General features: G+C 46.3%; 1 protein-coding gene across 2 annotated transcripts in view; it reads left to right on the plus strand.

Moving 5' to 3' along the window:
- GRB2 (growth factor receptor bound protein 2) overlaps positions 1 to 20,670 on the plus strand; it is a 281,266-nt gene that overhangs the window by 31,168 nt on the left and 229,428 nt on the right. For both annotated transcript variants that reach the window (XM_069654806.1, XM_069654808.1), the window contains exon 2: positions 15,274 to 15,573. In XM_069654806.1, the coding sequence (XP_069510907.1) occupies positions 15,496 to 15,573 (78 nt within the window). In that variant the 5' untranslated portion in view covers positions 15,274 to 15,495. The remainder of the gene's footprint in view (positions 1 to 15,273; positions 15,574 to 20,670) is intronic.

Genomic DNA, 20,670 nt, shown 5'->3' on the forward strand with positions numbered 1-20,670 from the left:
CGTAGGCTGCAGGGGAACATTTTAGGCTTCATCTGAGGGAATAAAAGCCAGGATATCCAAGAGGGTTTTACTGAAGCCAGGAAGAGTGAGGATTGGGGTTCTCGCAACTGTTCCGTTATAACCTAGCTGACCAGGTCTCGCATGCCTTTACTGGGGGTAGAGTAGCCTCGACGCCAACCTGGAACATAAGGGAGGGTGTGGGGGTGGGGCATCTCCTTACTTGTGACAACTAAATGTACTCTCTACTATATAGGGAGGGCTTCATAGGTGGGGTATAGGTAGAGAACTGGACCCCCAGTGGTGAATAATCCAGGCTTCTGCCCGGGGTGTGGATGGGGGGGGACTTTAGTAAATTAATGTAGGGTGGCCTGGATTGTATACGCAAGTCGTACAAAGACCATTGTCATTCGAAGAATGTAAACTCATCTTAAATGTACAACAGTCAGAACACCCAATTGAGGCACTTGGCTTCTTGCCCACACAGGGGGTGACGAGAACCTTTTGGGCCCTGGAGTTGACACTACAGGATAATGCCATGGGGGAAGGTATCTAGGTTGTATAAACTCCTGGTCACGGGCAACCCGGTAAGGTGCCTGCCATATATGTTTAAATGGGAAGAGGACCTGTGGAGGGCACCATAGAAGATGAGGAATGGTTGCAAATATGGGGACCTATGCTAGTCTTCCAGTGCGTTACGGACATGGTATGCTCTTCTATAGGCGTTTCCTTACCCCCGAGAGGCTACACCACATGGAAAAAAGTTACTTGGCCGCCTGTTGGTGTGTGGGCGGTGGGCACCCTGTTCCATATCGTTTGGGTGTGTCCTAAAGTGTGTCTTTACTGGAAGGAAGTGCTGGCAAAGATAAAGGAGATCACAGGGTTGGACATTCCCGCGGACCCACAAGTGGCGATCCTGGGGGATACAGGTGGGGCGTGGGGGGGGGGTTCATACCTTGATTGGGCATCTCCTATTAGCAGCAAAACTGGTTATCGCCCAGACATGGAAGAGGGGTGAGCAGCCGGTGACGCAGAAGTGGTTGGTTAGGGTTTGGGACATATTGGTGGCAGACAAAATCACTGCACTATGTGCGGAACGTTATGCAAGGTATGTCTCGGTATGGGCCTCATTCATTGACTTTGCTGAATAATACCCCACTATGGTTGCGAAACCCCCAATGTTATAACAATTTTCCCTGCTGTGAGCCGGACTGAGATGAACTTAATTCTTGTCTGTGTTGTGCAGGGATTTAGTGAGTTCTGTGTAACTGGGGGCAATCTCCTCAAAATTGCATCATACTGTACTCCAAGCTAAATGTTTCTGTACTCGCGACCAGTTGATATAAATAGTTAGAATTTTTTTTTTAAACCCTGTTCCTCAAATTCCTGGGAGGAACCTCTTCCTTGAATCTTGCTTCCACTTGTGGATGCAATACAGTTCCTCAAATCCCCTGGAAGATGCATTTTCCTCTGTCCGTTTTAAACAAAACAGTTCTCCCTTCTCCTGGAGGAATCCTTTTCCGTAAGCGCTACACTGTTCCCCAATCCTCTGGAGGGAGGAGGAAGCCTTTTCACAAAAATAAAAAACGCACCGTTCATCCCCTGGAGGGAACCTATTTTCCTCTGCTTTAAATAAAATTAACCTTTCAAGTGTTCTGTCAGGTGTGGTTCAATAACCTGCCAGACTTGACTTCACAACGTTGAGACCCAAAAAGATGTGCTTGTTTCCTGTTTTATTTCTCCTGTTATAGTCTTAGCCTCCCAGACTGTTTCTGAACTCTAGCCCACTTGCTGTAGTTATCTGTGCTCTGATAAGGGAATCCTTAGATATGTTACTGATGGGCTTTGCCTGATTTCCATTTGCGTACCAGACCCTGTCACTCTGCTTCTGCGGATTTCCTTCCCTTACTTGCTTAATGTCCACTTGGATCCTGCCAGGCCCTATCTGTCTTCCTAATGTTGGTATCAGCTTGAGTATTCTTTGTTATCCCTCTGATCTTTGGGATGGGTTTAACTACTTAACAAAGTTCCTGTCACCCCGTGAAATGCTGCTTTCATTCTCATGTGCTCTCCGGGTTGTATTAACGTAGTTTACAACATTTGTATCCAATATAATGCCCCTTGTATCCGCTTGTACTCTTCGGGAAATATTTGTATGGGTTTTCAGCTTTTCCAGCTGGTTTGACAGTTTCCCTACCTTTTTAGAATCCTCTGGGCGGTCTCTGGTCTCTTCGGGTGACTGAGCGGAGCTCCTCTGCTTTTGCCGCGCTCAGCGTTCTCCTTCTCGTGGTTCTGCAGCTACGGATTATCCCTCATGTCTCCGGCTGTCCGCACCTTCCTTCTTGCTCTGCCGGTCTGGCCGTTTTCCTGCTTGCAGCCAGCCAAGTCTCTTCACCTGGACCTGTCTGGTCGCCACAACTCTCTGCCTCCCAACTCTCAGCCTTCGGGTCCCCTGCCACGGGACAAGCGTCCCTTTTCGTTTTACTGCAAGGCTGGTTCGATGGACCATTGAGTCCTTCCTTCTTTACCATCAGGGCTGACTCTTGACAGCTGTACTGCTTGTGTTGGTTCCACTGTGGGCCTTTACCACCTTGTCCAATCTTCTTTGTCTCAATATTCTTTTGCATCAAACTTGGGTAATCCTCCCTCGTCCCAGTCTTATCAAGGATGCCTTCTACTTTACTGCAACACATAGTGGTATGAGAGACCTGAATGTGGGTGAGGTGATTATGGGGACACCAAAGGGGTAAATGTATACCACATTCTCCCAGGGTCATTGTCACCATTCCCCTGAAGACTTGCCCTCCCCATGAAATCCACCCACCGAGTACCACCCCCAGAGGGAGTATTTGCTAGCAGCCTCACCTCCCTGGCCTTGTGGAAAGGGGCCTCCCCCATAGAAACTGTGACAATACCCTTGGATTAGTCGCACTGCCTTTTTACCCAGATCCTTCCGCCAAGGCACAGGGTGGTTTGCATTGCTTGCATGCTCGTAGCACTCAGGTTTTACCTGGATAGCCAGTAAGACGGCGGAGATCCTCATTGGCACACCTGCACCTTCCTTTCCTGTCACTCTCTGGCAGTCCTCCCTTGGCCCTCTCCCTGCTCCCACTTGCGAGGCTAAGAACCTCAGGGTCATCTTTGACTCCACGCTTTCCTTTTCTTCTCACATCTGACTTCTCAAAAAAGTCGAACTACCAACTGCACCTCCTCAGAGGTATTCTTCCGTTCCTCTCCTTCCCCCAGAAGCTCACTGTCTCCAGGGCTCTGGTTCTCTCTAGGCTGGTCTTTTGCAACAGCCTCTTTCAAAATCTGCCTGCAACCACTCTGTCTTCTGCACCTCATTCAGAACATGACTGCGAGACTTGCCCTGCGATCGTATCTCTCCAGTCCTGCAGTCTCTTTGTTTGCTCCTAATGACTGCAAGGGTTACATACAAGACCCTTTGCATTGTCCACAAGGCTTTCTGGGGCATGGGTCCACAACTTCCCATCCGTAAATGCATCCTACTCAAGCTCTTAGCTCCTACACCTCCAACTCCCTCAGGGTCAGTCGCTTCTCCAAGCAACGAGTTGGGAGTTTTCCTTTCCTTAGGTGGGGCCTCCCTCTGGAACAGCCTCCCTGACTCTCTGAAACATGAAGAGAACAATCTTCAGTTCTGAAAGCACCTCAAGACCGTCCTCTTTGCTTCTGCCTTCGCTCTTCCTCTCCCCTGCTAATCTGTCTGCTTTAGCACCGGACACCTGGTTACCCTCTGATTTCGGGCCCAGACCCCTGCCCTCCCAGCCACACACCCGCACTGTCTCCTGGCAACCCCTGCACTCGGGTCTGTATCTGCAACCCTACAGTCCCCTTCTAGCACTTATCAGACACCTGTTGTCTACACCTTATTCACGCACTTGCCACCTGTTAGCCACACTGCCTGTTGGTGTTCTATCACATGTTCAGCACTTTCCTCTCGCCCTCGCTCCCCTCGCACTTTCCCCCTTCCCTTTCCCCTGCACTTGCGCCTTCTCAATGTCACTGGGCCTAGTAAGATCGTTGTTTTGTCCCCCCTTGTTTCCCCTCCCTTGCCTTGTCACCCTCTGAAAAACTTATCGGCGCGATACAAATAAAAATATCCTATATCATAAACAGAGTTCAGATTTCCGATAGGTTCTTCGTTCCATTTGGAATGCCTAATAAGGGAGCTCACACTATGCCCCGTCGGGTATTCCTTTTGTATTCTTCAGCCTTATTCTTGGATTTGCGTAAGAATAGCCTTCGTGGCTTTCTAGTGTCCTCTCCCAAGTTGCCAGGCTAGCAATGACGCCCATGGGTCCCCCCATCAGCATTCCTCTAACATCACACCTACAGTTCGAGAGCAGATGGCGGATTCAGACAAGCCGTTTTGCAGCGTTTATTTGGCTCTGGTTAGTTACTCCTACATCCTGCCCCCTTTCCTTGATACTTGTGGAATACCGTTCCTCGGGATGGGGCCGGAGCACTTTTTGGTAGCACCCAAAAAATATTGTCCTTCAGACTTCTTTACACAGTGGCAGACCCTCACAATCATTGGCTCGAGGGTCTAGGCCCAGACAATTGCTGGAACGCACGTTTCTACTGCCCCTCTGTCTCGGTCCAGGCACTCGAAAGAAGGCTCGTCTGGTGAGGGGATGTCTTCCACAGCGTTCCTCCGGTCTACATAATTTCATCAAGGGAAAACAAAATAGCTCGGTGAATGCTTTCCTTTTCAGAGCAACCCGTCCAGTCACTCCTTCCCGGGGTCATCCAGTTTAGGGATGCCATGTCCTGACTCTAGCGTCATCAGGGCTCGCCTTGAGGTGCCCCATTCAGGGACTAAAATGGATACCAGAGCCTCCTCTGAGGTTGCCCAGAAAGGGGCTAACAATTATACCAGCAAGGCCGATAATCCACGTTGCGTGGCTAATAAGACCAGATTTGTTTCTGAATTTCCACTCGGAGGCTAAACATTGTATTTCCAGCCTGAAGGAGCAAAACGTTTAGAGGCTCGTTGAAAGTCAACTTCTACTGGCTCTGCCAAGGATCCCTCAAAAAGGGCTAAGGAAGTATCAAAAGCTTCCGACCAAAACCATAGCTTCTGACAAGTCTGTGATCTCAAAATGGCAGCTGCTCGAGTGAACGATGTTGGCCATTTTGTCTGCACCTTTAGCTGCGACAGGTGTGGATGCCAGGCCCACGTCCTTGCTGTCTGCGTATTGATTTGAATCCAGGAATGTCCCTACCACCATCTATCTCTCTTCCTCCTACTTTGGCACTGTTACTTACTGATTTGTGGTTGAGGAGGAGGGGGCTTGGCAGTTGGTCAACAGAATCAGCTTGGCATAATGGTTCCAACTCCACAGTCAAGAACATCTTTGGAAGAGGCATTTGTCTGCCGTTTCGAAAACCTGATGTACTCCAACCCAATGAAAACCTGCCTTAAGGACCTCTTTTGGGGAAGTTTTTCCCAGGCCACCGGAACATGCAAGGCCAATGGAAGTTGCTCCTCCGTAGAGCGTTGTCCTGAGCCAAAGGCACCTGATCCTGTGCCGCATGCTCCCCGCCTCCTGCTGAATGTCCCGCCAATAAGAGTGTGGCAGATATGCACGAGAGGGAGATGCCTTCATCAATCGGGGTGTTTGACCTTCTGTCTCATTTAGACATCCCGATACCTGAACCTCCTACTCTATGGGCAGAGGTTTTGTCAGGGACACTTAGTTTGAAAATGCAGGCTCGTTCATGCCTTTTCCTTCAAAATCTTAGGCTGGGGCAGGATAGTGTGGGGAAAACCAAGAAATAGGCACTCGCTACAGGCTTAAAACGTCTGAGGAAATTCCCCTAACGACATGTCCCCTCCCGTCTTCTACGGTGGTGGCAGCATCTACCCCCACCCCATTCAAAGTGTTTTAATTGCCCTTGGCATTACAAGTCTTGTAAAAGTAGGATTAGAATTTGGATCTCTCTCTTTCTCTCTCTTTCTCTCTCTTTCTCTCTCTTTCTCTCTCTTTCTCTCTCTTTCTCTCTCTTTCTCTCTCTTTCTCTCTCTTTCTCTCTCTTTCTCTCTCTTTCTCTTTCTCTCTCTTTCTCTCTCTTTCCCCCCAGAACAGGTCCTATACAACCTCGACATCAGGAGACCTCTCAAGTTCTATCTTGATAGGACCAAAGGGCTTTAGAACCTCTTTGTGACATTTCCAAATGTCAAAAAAGGAACACTGGCCTCTAAGGCCACATTTCCCTGGCCTCCTAAGGCAATACATCACAGAAGCCCACACAGAACAAGACCTGCAGACCCAAAAGACAGCCACACAAATCTAGAGTGGTGTAAAGTGGCCTTTTTGGCTCTCCAGAAATACATTCCCTGTGAAACCATTGCCAAGGCGACCACTTGGGCCTCCCCCTCTGTGTTCTGCAAACTCTCAACCTCCGCTCTGTAGCTGATGCTTAGTTTGGCCAAGCAGTCCTCTGCAACCCCTTTAACTCAGGGAGTTTAATCCATCCATCCATCCATTTTCTATAAATCAGTGCTTGGCAATCTCCCACAAGTATGCAGGAAAGGGTGGGATGTAGGCGTAAGAGTTACTTACCGTAGTGACTCGCATTGTCCTAGTCCATAGTCTTCCTCTTTAAAAACTTCCCCTTAATTGTAATTGGTTATTTCTAACATGCTTAATAACCAGAGGTTTCTAAGCGTGGACCCAGAGATCGAATCTGTGTTTCTCCGAGTAGTCTTGCTTCCAAGGCGAACGCGTTGCCCCTGAACTATCCTCCTGTTAGTTGCTTATGTCTACCAACATTGTCGATCAAAAAGGATGTCTACTGCCATCAAAAAGGACAGAAGGGCGTTGCTCTGGGCGGGGCTAGAGTCATATGCGTGCTGGCCCAGTGTAAACATAAAATTTTTAAAAACGTTCTCCGGTCCCGTCCCGAGGGACCGAATATCCCACAAGTATGGAGAAAAGAGGACCATGTAGTAAGTTAGTTACTACAGCGAGTAACCTTTTCTTTCCTGCCCATCTCCACATCTGGAATAAATATCCCACAAGTATGGCGGTTAGGGGATGGGATGTACTTGCTGTAGTGACTACTGTTCTCCTAGGCCACATAGCCCCATTGCTACAAATTTCCATCTTAAATGTACCCATCTGTCTGGTGGGACCGAGGTAGAAAAAGGGTGAACGCTGGAGCCATTGGCTTGGGTAGGTGGGCTGTGGCTGAGAACTCACCCGGTCTAACTTGCTAGTGTTGGGGTCCGTCCACATAGGGAGGAAGGAGACTGTGGACCATGAACACTAGTCACTATGGGGAGTAAATATTTACCTGCTGAACGCTCAGTACATCCGTTCTATCTCCACTTACCAGCCCTACAGATAAGGGATGTATCATCTACTTTTACTCATAAAAAAATAGGCAAATAGTCCCTAAAAGTAGAGTAAAAATAAACCCAACAAAAAAAGTAAACTGACACCGGAGCTTGTCCCTGATTAACCTCCCCCACACTCGCAGTCCAACAATGGATATGTTTGGACCAGTAGTGCATGTCTTCCACCACGGAGATGAACATTTATTGCTCGAGACAAAGAGGTAAAAATGTATCTTTTAATCTGCATGAAAGGTGCAATGAAATATTACAAAAACATTTTACATTTTTACTTGCTTATAAAATACTGATTGGCAATGGGACTAATGTTTTTACTCCCTTTCAAAAATAGGGAGTAAAATACTCCCACTTCAAAACCTTACTTTGAGCACTGCCACTGATTTCCCCCAGAAGCCCCACCATGCCCCCCCCCAAAACCTTCCATCCCAGACATCATTCTACTCCCAATACTATTTTCCTTTAGACCTTAGCATTCTACTTGCTAATCAAAATTGCACTTAAAAACACTGCATGTTGTGGCTAGTCAGAAGGACTCAACTCTTCAAATGCGGTCTGGAGTTTTTCCTTCTCCTTGGGAGTCCCTTTCGGCGGTCTTGTACAAGCTACAGATTCCTTGTTGCTGTTTTCTAGAGTATCCTGGGAAGACCATATTCCTCCGATTGTCTTTCTCTCCTGGTCAATTAGAGCTCAGCTTGCTTTGGTCTACTTGATTCTTTACTTGGTTAGATTTTCTAGTTCCACTGAACTCTGGCTCAAAATATTCTCTCCTTTTGATACTCTTCTTGTACACATTATCTTGGCTTCCAGGTTTGGCTTTGCCTCTTTCTCCCTTTTGTGGGATATTGTTATCCACTGATCTTTTCTCTCAATATTCCCTTTGTCTTATATCCCACTAGAGAAATGTGCTCAGTTATGTATTTGTATCGGTGTAAACCCCTGTAAGGTGCTCTGTTGCTTCTCGAAGCTAGGTACATGCTCAATAAATACCATCATAATAATAGTTTAAAGTCATCTGCTTCGAGTGTAACTTTGCGACTTCTACTGAGACAGGTTGTTTGCATGATATACTGATCCCCTCTTGGCCTCCCATTATTCTTGTTCTCCCCGTTCCCTTCTATTATGAAGAACATCATCTTCGGGAGCCTTGTCCCTTGGCGACCGTCTCTTTGGTCTCGGACCGTCACCTTGCCTTCGTCGGTGCATTCCTCCTTGTAGCCTTGCTTCTCTCTATGGTGTCCAGGTCTTTCAACGAAGGTCCGGACCCTATGCAACTCTTATGCCTGGTGGTATCTGCAATGGCTGTCGGACCGGCTGTCACCACAAGCCTTCTGTGGTCCCACCATCACCAGACTCCTGCCCTGCTGGTTTGTCGTGCTGGGGTTGCGCCATGGCTCTAGCGTCGGTGAGTTCCAAACTTGCCTGCTTCCTGGCTTGTTCTTACTCAGCCTCCTCCAGGTGTTGCTCGTGTCTTCCCTTGCCTGCCTATGCATACGTCTCGTCTCTCTCGCTGTTGTTCGTCAAATGCATGTTATTGAACATACTGGTTCCAATGGATTGGATATTTAAGGGGCATGTTCTTTTTCTGTGAGATAATTGCTTCTATTAGGACTTTCTTTGTCCCATTCGTGGTATTTAATGGTTTCTGGTATTGTAGAGCATGCCATGTAGGCCACAGTGTACGCAGCTTTAGGGAGTTCCTCATGGGAATGGCAGTTCGTCCCCCTGAAGACTGCGTGGGGAGGTGGGGGGTGTCTCTCCTGGTGAGGTACCACTTGCCTCAACCCCTAGGAGTGGGCTCAACTCCCTAGCCTCACAGGGTTGGGGGGGCTGAGGGGCTCCTCTTTGGGGAGAAGGGTCGAATTCCCTTGATTTGTCAGTGGCCACAATGGAATTTAAGATGCTTGTAAATTGTGTCCCAGTGGTATGCTGTGCTGTGCTCACGGATCAGCATGTGTAGTGGTGGTGCTGGAAGTGTTTTCAGCTCAAAGAGCCTTTACACTAACATTCACAAAAGAATAAAATATCCATCAAATAAGTCATATATTTACAATTCAAGTCAAAAAACCACATAAGGAAAATAATTCCATAATACAATTTAAAAAGTACATAACTCGCAAGCATCAATTCATAGTACAATTCTGCACAAAGATGTTATTGGTGCATACACATTTACATTTTCCCAAAAACCTTTTTCCAAACGTGATACCCAGAAGCTAAAATCACCAGTGATTTGCCCTAATCAAAGTGGTCCAAAACTGGTCAGTGGTTATACCGTCAATTGCGGTTACTTAGTTACCATGACGCTTTATACACAGATCAAGTGTCTTCTAGTTGGCCATTAACTGCCTAGCAGTTTCATGTTCTCACCACACGATCTACGTTTCAAATGGATTGTCCTCCCACGTATTCCTCATCTTATGATATCTCCATATCAAGCTTCAGCTACTTTGGAAATGTTTTCCAGTAGGGGGTGCTGCGCGTTGACTCTGTCCCTCGAGGGCCTCTGTCTCTGTGTCGATGTCCTCGATGGTATATAGCGCATGCAGCGACCGTTGGCTTCAGTTCCATTTTTCCGCAAGAGCTATCGCTTTGGAAGATCGTCATGCTTCAGTTCCTTGACCAGAAACTGTTTGTATTTAGTAAGAATGTCATCTACGCAGATCGGGGTACAAAAATAGTTACGAATGTGGGGCAAAAATGTCCCCTACAGACCCCCATCGGGTATCTGTGGTGCTTTTAACATCGGAGTGTGGGTCCTGCCTATCGACGACTGCGAAAGCCCTGTAAGAGCATAGAGGGAAGTTGGAGGTTCAGACTTAAAATGCTCAAAGTATTCTAGAAAGCAGCAATTTACAGAGTTTAATAGTTAATAGAAAAGATTTACCATCTCCAAAGTTTCAATCACTGCTGTAGCATCTTCAGTCAGAAGTTTCTTCCGCAGCCACCGCATCTTCCAAAGGTATTTTTCCTCAGCTTTCCGAAAACCTGCAGACAAAACAAGAGGTATTTAATGAACAATAAATGAACTTAATAGTGAAAAGAAGACGTTTCATAAGCATTACGTACCTGAAGGTTCTTCACGTTTTCAACTCAGTTGTTTCTGCGCTCATCCCTGAAGGCTGCAGTTACTCCGTATAGGCGAACTCGTGTTTTAAAAACGTTTTATCATTATGGGTAACTCTGCAGCCCTTCTCGGCCATAAGCCCTTTTTCATAAATTCCAAGAACCTGCAAAAGAAAGAGGAAAAAGAGCAAATTATTAGAAAGAGAGATCTCTCCAACGTATGAATCTAATTTAAGCCCTAAATGATTACAGTATTTTCACCAGCTTCTTACCACCAGTCTCATCCTTAAAAGCAAAGACATTTTATCACAAGAAGATATAGAGTACAACAGCTACCCAAGTTAACATTGTTTCTTCATCTCAAAATGCCCCTGTAGAAAAGCAGGATGGAGAGCTCCATAAAAAATAAACATGGGTGAGAAGGGAGGGATTAAAGGAGCACACATGCCATGCAATAGTATTTTTAGTTAATAGATGTTAGTGTTCTATTGTTATTATTGTTTAAACAGGAAGAGAATCCAAAAGGTGTCAAGTATCGGGTCCACGGGTTTAGAAGGCATTACGCTCCTAGGAGTCCAGGTAAGTGTTACAATGACTGACAACACGGTGGCCATGTACTACTACAAGAAGTGAGGAGGTGTATAGTCACTACAATGCAGTTCTGGTTCTGGGCAATTCAAGAAGGAGTCTTCCTTATCAGCAGTTCTCCTAGCCAGCAAAAACACTAAGGCGGTTGGAGGTGATGTCCCTGGCCGTGGGCATAAGTTTCCCATGTGGGTGTACCATCCCCAAGCACAGCGGCAGCGCCAGGGAGCCCCTGGCAGGGTCCCTTTCCCTCACCAGGGGGAAATTCTGTAACGCAGACTAGCCAGTGCTCCTGAATGGGCGGGGGTGATGTCCCTGGCCTTCGGTGGCTGTCTCCCATATGGGGCAACCATCCCCAAGCCCAGCAGCGGGTCCAGGGAGCCCTGGCAGGGTCCCTGAACTTTCCCAGAGGGCGAAGCTGCGATGCAGGCCAGCCAGACCAGCCAGAGCTCCAGGATCGTGGGGGGGGGGGGGCGGGGACACTTTTTCTTTTCCACCCAGGTAGGTGCACCCACACATGTGAGGTACTGTTTTCGTTGGGAGACTTGTGGGAACGCGGGAAGGTAGGACATGTGGTGTTGACAGTGTTTCGGTGGGTGGGCAGAGGGAAATGTCTGAACATGCCAAATTTCGGACTTTGCCGGGGATTGTGGGTAATGCATTCTGGGGCGATTCGTGCAAGTCAGACCTGTGGATTCCCACAGGTGTCGTCTTTTCGGAAATGCATGGGGTTCCCTGTTTTCCTTGGTGGCTTCTACACACAATGCCCAAATCTGTAGCTTTTCCACAAGAGCAAATTCCCGCAAAATCTGCTCTGCCGAAAGACTTGGGGTTACCAATGGTTTAGCCTTTTCCCTTTGCAAACCATTTGTTCCTAGCTCTTACAACGAAAAAAACATGAGCTTCTTCTTTGTACTTCGCAACCAGCTCTGTACCTGATCACACACACTGTGTGCCTTACAGGATGGCTAGTTATTTTGCACAAAATGCACTCTGGGATACCGTTTTGAATTTGTATACTGTATTGGTGTAGAGAACACTCAATGCACGAGTGAGTTTCATTTCATGGCACCGACTTTGGCAGCTGTTGCAGTTTTAGCTGGTCGAGGCTAACATGGAGTTAACTTGGTTCTTCTCTCAAAGTGTTTGCCTCGTCCAGTTCACCCTGCAACAGATGTATGTTGGTATAGACTGGAAGGTGGTTAGCAACCACAAAAGGCACGTGTACTGCCATGCTTTAGTAATCTTTGTGCACAGCATTAACAACTTGCAGTGACTCTAAAGAGAATGGGACAAGAACAGAGTGTTGTTCTGTTTCTATGGGTTGCGTTTTGTTGTGCCATCTGGTATGAGGGTGCTAGTAGACGGGAGGTTATATCGAACAGGTGACGTGTTACACATTTATAATGCATAATATATCCAGCGCTATTCCCAACTACCTCGTGGCTCATTCCCTAGCTGTTAGAAGACAGAGGGATGTCACGCAAACTCCAGGATACACCAGTGATGTTGCTGTACAGTGCAACATGAAAGTGTACAGGTATATCGACTAACGGTGCACTTTTTTGTAATGCTCATGATGAGGGGATCTGGTTCTAGGTGTTTTTCCCCACGCTTTGTGGGTATTCTGCTATCCTTGTTTCCTCTCTTATCCAAACTCCCAGCCTTTTTAGTTTGGCGATTGAGTACAAGCCAAACTATTGCATTAGAGTGCAGATAGGGAGGAATGGCACATGCATTGGCACACACAACCTGTAGGTTTTGTTAGATTGTTTGCCCACCCATTGACTGTCCATGGCCCTGCTAAACCCTATGGTAATTTCCACCCAGTACCTTTCCCTCCTCTGCAGTGGATGGATTTGAAGGGTTGTCTTGTCCGACTTATATACTGAGAATGTAATGCACCCACTTATGTACCTCAATACCTAACCTTTTGTCAATGGCCCTAGTAGATGGTCCAATAAATATTTGAGCTTTGATGTGTTGTACCAAGCGGACTGTGTTGCCATATGAACTTAGTTATGTAGGCCAGACCATTCCTGTGCATTCTCTTACATGTTCTTTAGGCCACACCCACCAATTCTTACACCACACCATCACACAAGCAACACCCTCAAATGAGGGTAACGCCCTCAATTTCTTAACCCACTAAAGCACTGCAGCCGTCCAGATATGCTGTGGCCACTGGCGAACCCTGACAGATTTTATTGGCTCTAGTTGGTGCTTCTAGTACTGAAAAGGCTGGACATATTGTTGCTCATGTTTTTGAGATGTATTCGCTAGCATTGGTAGTATTGTTGTGTGGTAAACCTGGCTTATCTTTTGTAAAGGAAGCATCAGCATTGGCCCAGAATGAAGCGAGAAAGGGATTAATTCGGGCGTGATCAAGCAGGGAATGAGCAGGAACTGTCACCCTTTGCTTCCATCCTAGAAGTTAACATGCTTCACTGCCTTAAACCGGGAATCTGTTGCTCATAGCACGCAAAGAGTGTGTGGTCCCAAGTACTTGCACTTAAGCCACGCCCCCTAAAGAGAGCGCCCCACCCCAAGTAAACCTGGCTATGTTATGGTGCTTCCCAGGGCTTTTAAGTGGGCCGGGAACGAGCCCTGGCAGTCTCCAGAACGGGCTCCTGTGCCGGGCCCACCCTTCACCGAGCCACACCAACACCTTAGGCAGCCGGTGTAGCGGCTGCACGGTTACACAAGCTGCTTATTGTCAGCACTTGAATGAAAGGGCTGCCTGTGGGCTGGGGAACTCTGGTGTCAGACGTTTGGTGCACCCAGCCCCTTTTGTTTAAAAGGCGGAGCTGGGCACATCAAAGGTAACGATGCCAGTGTGCCCCAGCTCTACTACTTATACCAGCCCCCTCCCCCTTCGTAGGGCTCTCTTAGGGGGTGTACTTGGGGCAGGGGTTGCTCCCTTTAGGGGGCGTACTTGGGGCTGGGCGCAGTTGGGTGGGGCGCTCTTTATGCACGTACTGGGGGGGGGGGCACACCACCTTTGTGTGCTATGAGCAACATATTCCCGGTTTGAGGCAGTGAAGCATGTAACTTATAGGATGAAAGCAAAGGGTGACCGTTTCTGCTCATTCCCTGCTTGATTCGCCCCGAACGAATCCCTTTTTATTCTGGGCCTCTGCTGACACTTTTTTTTTTTACCAAAGATCGATTTATTGTCTCTTCTTGCAGTTCGTTCGCTCTCTCCCCACCCAACACCCCGCCTGTTTTATTTGACATTAGCAATTCGATCTGAAAGTCTGCAGGCTTGTGCCTCGATGATTGAGGGAGTCCAGCCAGCAACATCTCTCCGTAGTAAAGGGTACGTGGTCGCTCTTATGAGCGGAATGGGTGGGCTTTGTGATCAGACCCCCCCCCCCCTCTCCATTCTCGACCCCCCCTCCCCCGCATGGGTGCTGCAGTCTCGTCCTGGCACATAATACCCTTTGTTCCCCTCGTCCTTTACATTATTCAGCTTCCTCTTTGCAACACACAGTGGAAACATTAGCAGGGGTCAAGGGGTTACGCTGCATCTATTTTAATTTACCGAAGTGCTTTTCTCCTCGCTATGTTGCGTGGTGCTCTAATGCTACTCGGAGACGGTCATCTTTCTCCTTCCCCTCCATGATGACCACTTTACTGAGATTAGATCTATGTTCTGAACAACAGATGGCCCTGGTATATGCATGCCTGTGCCGCGAGGCCGGAATTTGCATCGACACAGAGCCCGCGTGCCTTTCATATCCGGGTGTGTCCGAGACACACGCAAGGTTCCCCTTTCTATCTTAATACTTTGAGTCGCAGCTGGCCTGTGCTTCAGTTGTTGCGGTCTGCTTCTTCCCCACCTCCTAGCCCTCGCATCCATGACAGCTGCTTGTCGTAGGCTGGTAGGTCATGTGAGCAACTGCTCTTAAGCAGCTAATCTTTTGACATTTGATTGCTAATCTATTGGTGCACTTTCTCTCGGAGCTTTACATATGAACGCTCTCTGTAATCTTGTTGCATGTCGTCCTTCCACTAGCGATGCAGGTTCTTTAGTCTGTTAGAGCAGTGGGCTTGAGGTGTGCCTTTGGAGGATTTTTTTTTCTTTTTCTTGCGGTGGGGGGCACTTTGCCATGGTCCTGTCATGAGTACAGCTGACACGTTTGTTCTTTGTTGCCTGGCTGTAAAATATGGTCCTAGCGATCACTCCGTCTCGGCTCGATTCATTGCCAGGCTACCAACTCTTACAGTTCTTTTTGTTCTTTCAGGGTGGATGCCTCCTTTTTTCAAATGCGACTTTCACTTGGATACCCGCCGCAGAGCAGGTGAAGCTGGTCTAGAGCAGGGTCGCTCTGGCAGCAAAGTGACAGAATCAAGACGGCTTTTGCCAAGAAGAAGGTCCTGCAGGCGCCTGCACGGGCCGTGGGGAGGGGGATTTCTTTCTCTCTACCCCCCTCTCAGGATTTTTGGAACAATTAAAAGCTCGGAGAATGGAAGCAATTGCGAAGTACGACTTCAAAGCTACAGCCGATGACGAGCTGAGCTTCAAGAGGGGCGACGTGCTAAAGGTAAGACTGGGCAGTTTTATTTTTGGCTTAGCGAATGGGGTAACGTGATTAGGGCTTGTGTAGCACTAATTCTATTAGTGCTGGAAATTGGGACGTGGGGGGCATACTTTGAGATTACACCGTGGAGTTTGGGTGGGGTGGGGGGGGGAGTGAAGTGGGCAGAGGTATGGGTGGTGTCGTGGCTGCCAGGTGTATAAGAAAAACAAATCGGTGGCGATTATTTGCAGCTTGCAAAGATCTCCAAATCGCATTAAACTACAGGCAGCTTTACAAAGATTGTCGGAAGCTGCCAGTCACAGCTTGGACTCGCTGCGGCTTGGCGATCTGATGTAGTAGGGTTCTGTCCTCTGTTCTTGAACTGGCAGTGCAGGGAGCAGCAGGTGTTGTGGACGGCAGCTAGTACTAGGTAACTAGTGCCTCCAGAGCAGGAATTTTGGACCATATCGCGATTGCTATATGCGGCCTGTACAGTGTCCCCCGCCCCCCCATCTGCAAACCCCCGCCCCCACCCATCCTATGGGGGAGAGGGGATGTTGGAGACTGTGGCCCGCTGTGATAGTGGGTAAGGCAGTGGCTGCAATATCATAGTGACCTAGTGAAATGGTGCACTCCATACCACTGCTGACGTACTAAGTCAAGCAGTAGGTCTGGCCCATGCTTTAAAACAATTTGTTTGCTTATGTACATGCTTTTTTTTCTCGCATAATGCTCATTCTGCTTGATTGTGGAGTCTAAGAATGACTGTTGGGACTCTTGGATGCTGTATCAATTGATTGCACACAATTAGTGCATAGTAGAGGGGGTGGAAGCAGTTGGTGGCTACATATAATGGTGTATTTAGGACTACGAGGACTCAGAACTAGGGAAGAATATCTCACCCTTTAATCTGTGCACATCGGCTCCTTTGAGCTTTCGCCAAGTGGCATACAGCTTTTTAGTAAAGGTAAACTGCTGTATACCCTTTTTGGGGAATTAAATACTTGCCAAAAATAGTGTCCCAGTTGTTGAGATGGAAGCTGGTTACAGACTTGGGAGTAAGCAAACTTTCCTGCCTGGTGCATCCTCCCAAGCACACCATTGAGCATAAAACTGAATCCTGCAGACACTAAGTGCATTACATTTTCTTCCATGTGCCCCTTAGCGATCATAAATGATAAGAGTTAAGCCACTGACGAACATGTGGGCAGTCTCAGGATCTCAGCAGAATACTTATGGTGTTTCAATGGCGGTTGAACATATTGAACCAACTGACGCTGAAACTGAGCCTGTTGAGGGTGCACAGGTTGGGTACATGTACTTAAGCCCAAGCATGGAGGGCCAGTTAAGTAGACGCCCTCAGTAAGTGTTCACTTAAGACATCAGCAGAGATTAGTTCCTTGGAGCTAAAGCTTCCATTTTTTCCAAATCCATGGTAACGTTGAAAGACCTGGCAATAAACAAAGTTCCTGACACGAGATGAGAGATTATTTATGTTGAATTGTTGAAGGAATTGTTTCCAATGTATCAAATGATCCCTACTAAGCAAATTATTTCCACGCCTACAGCTTTGATCTCGAATCTTGGTAAAGATGCCCCCTCAATTATTAGATGTAATGTTACAACAGCAATTTCACCTGTTAGATCCGTACAGTCTATGCAGAGGAGGCTGTTCAGCCAGTATTGGATTCAGGCCTGCTTAACTCTGCTCGCCTAGGGGAGAAAAGTTTTAGTAGGTGATCTTATAATGGCGGCAAAGATGGATGACCCAGTCTTGAATAAAGCAATGCCCCTCAATGATGAGTTTTCAAATGTCCCCCTAGAGCTGAATTTTGGAACAAACGAAATAAATATGAATCAGAGGGGTTGTCTCACTCTCTCCCCTCTAGTTTCTTTGTTTCCGCAGTAGTTATAGACCCTACTTCTAAGACCCACACGCAGTAAGAGACCTGTGATCTACAAGACCTATTAAGGATGCTCTAGGAAGTGTTGATGCACTGGCCAGTACAACTGTAGCTCTGTGCCAGTTTAAAGCTGTATGAAGCTGTGAATAATTATTTCAAGGATCAAGCAACATTACTGGCTTTGCTCCACTTGAACATGATTTTTATCGAGGGATTTACTATGGCATTTAAACCTGAATTTTCACCAACATTGAAGGATCTACAGGGAAAAGCCACTAGTATAATTGATCAGCAATTAGGAGCCAAAGGTAAATTGGCTCCTTATTTGTTATTGGAGCAAGAAAGAGGTGGCAAACAGTCACCAATTAATCAGGTCCTTGCAAAATTGATGAATGCTACAACTCCAAGAGTGGAAACAGTTGGTGTTGAAATCTGCTCGAGAAAGGAATTTGAAAAGGAACTGGATGAACCACTGAATAAAACTGTAGCAGTAGTTGATGTTGGTGGAACAATAAATGATTGCCAAGATTCAGAGGCTGGTGTTCAGTTGCTCATGGATGCTTGAGTTGAAGTTCTTGGAGTTGAACACACACAAATGTCCTCCAAAACGATTACCCTCATAAGTAATAAAAAAAAAGAAAAAAAAGGCCCAGAAAGTAAGGGTATGAAACAGCAACTGAAACCAAAAACAAATGATTATGGAGCAATTTGGAAATACCTCGCTCCTAAAATTCGAACAAAATAGGGTAGAAAGCAGACCACTATAAATGGTCTGGTAATTAATCAAACAAAAAATATAATGTAAACTGAATACTGGCATAGAAGAAATTGAGGACCCACTACTCGATCGATCAGTTTATACAGATGAAGATTGTGGTGACGAGCTACACCTTGATCAGACTGAAAATAAGCGACTGTTAATGTCGCCAGGAAAATCTTGATAAAACTTGAGTGTAACGAGCACAGCGACAATAATTGGGAATGGTTGAAACTCTTTGCGGTTTCTAACTTTAGCTAAAAAAACAAAAAAATGAGGATGCCAGATATACTGAATTATAAGGGAAAAATGTCTCAAGTGCCCAGAGGCGACTTGTTGATTGGAAATAGGAGCAAAGAACCTGTCTGATTGGGAGAAAGGCCTATTTTAGAGGCTGATTCATGTTAATGATGGTCTAATATTGAATAGCAGTAATGTGCTAAACTTGTCGCCCCCCCCTGCACCCCCCACCCCCCCATATCCTTAAAGGGTTATTTGCACAAGAGATTTAAAGTTGGTTGAATTTGTTAGTGAATCCAGACTAGATGAAGTTCTTTTGATTTAGAATCGAATTTGGTTAAATTAACAGTTGAGGCTTTGTCGTTCTCTCCTACCATTAGGGGTTGACTTAGTCGAAGTTAAAGACGATAAGGTATCCCTCTCCTTTGTAACAGAATTATGATGAGGATAAGGGGGACATCAAATTTTTAAAAAAATGCAAATAGTCAACAGAACAGTCATTTTGGTAATGAATATCGGGTGTGGAAGGGCCGAATAATTTTTTACGGTGTTTGCTATGCAGTCTAGAAGGGGGGGGCGGTGGAAAGACGTGTGTGTGGTTAGTGAATTTAGGGGGTTTGACTCTGTAACCTAAACAATTACCCTGGATGTGGTAGGCAGAAGCCCTAGCAGATGGGATGGAAAATGGCTTGCTGGATCCAAATTATTCCAGTCAACTGTTGATGGGATCCTGGAATATTAGAGGTCATGTAACTTTGTTTAAAGAGGGGGGACCTACGATTTGATGACTTTGATATATTATCTCTGCAAGAGACCTGGCATTGCACCACACCTTTTTTAGATGGATTTACTTCATAGCGGAATTCGGCGATTTAAAGGCAAAATAAAGGAAGACCATGTACGAGTGTCCTGATTTTGATTCAAAATGGGGTGGGCTTAGTTGTTAAGGACATGAAAAAATCCCAAACCGTATATTCAGATTTTAACATTGGTGTGGGATCCCACAGTTTGTCCTGATTGAAAGACCTTGGTAATTTTTAACCTCTATTGGAATCCAGCAGCTGTTGAGACGCACGTATTTATAGAATGCACTGACTGAAATGGAAGATCTGTACATTAACTTGGATGATATGGAAATGTTTATATGTGCAGATTTGAATATAAACTGCTGCCATGTTGGCTCCTTCGTCCCAAACGCTGTTATTACTTGATACCGTTGGATGGAACTCCTGCTTTTAGAGGATTTACTTGGTAGAATGAAATGAGATTCAGAGACCTCTATAGGGTAAATGGTTGTGATGGGAGACGTCACAAGATCATCTACGTCGTCGGAGGTAAATGTATGGCTACCTGGGACTATGTTTTTGTCTCTGGTAAAATATTACCACTAATTGAGAGGTTTCAAGTAATTACAAATGGGTCTAGTGACGATCGTATCTTAAAAGTAAGTGTGAAAATGAGAAGTGAATTGGTAATATAGTGTTATGTCCCTAAAGTGGTGGACACTTGTAGTAGGAATCGGCTGTGGGTAAATCCAAGCCCTGTAATACAATTTACTAAGAATTAGAGACCATTTATCTATTTGGGAGTGTAGGAACCCAAGTGATAGTTTGGAATATATCACTCTATTGCAGTGCTTTATATAAAAAATATTGGGGAAGGAATATAAGTAAAATTCCAACTTCATCATGTTTATGATAAGATGGTCGAAGCAAAAAAGCAACTCTTCCGGCATGTATAAAGATTCTCATGCGATCAAATGTTAAAATTAATAAAGAAAAGACAGCAGAAATATCCAAATTGGATGCTTCATATGAAGCCAATATGCTGCAACTGGATACAGAGGCCATGTTAAAAGCTAAAACGGTTGAGATATGGCAAATGATGAACAAGGAGGACCTACTGCAAGCTCCCCTGCAGATAGATGTTTGAGCATGGTTGGGTTGAACATTTCAAAGGAGTATTTGCATGTCCGGTAGATAAAATGGAATGGCTTGTTGATAGTAAATGTAGCAATTGGAGCTTTACAGTTCCGTCAACCCGCCTGATCCAGGATAGGACCTCTCCCCAATATGACTGCACTCTAGGGCAAGACCACCACATGTGCATGTAGTCCCCCTTTTTCCTTTCGGCATTTCCAACAGTGAGGGTCGTAACCCGGGCTCATTCTGGCTATCAACTGTGGGGGGTAGTGCCATCTGTGTAAAACCTTTAGAGCTT

This window comes from Ambystoma mexicanum, chromosome 3q, assembly GCF_040938575.1.
Source record: "Ambystoma mexicanum isolate Mex_15411 chromosome 3q, UKY_AmexF1_1, whole genome shotgun sequence".
Lineage (NCBI taxonomy): Eukaryota > Metazoa > Chordata > Amphibia > Caudata > Ambystomatidae > Ambystoma > Ambystoma mexicanum.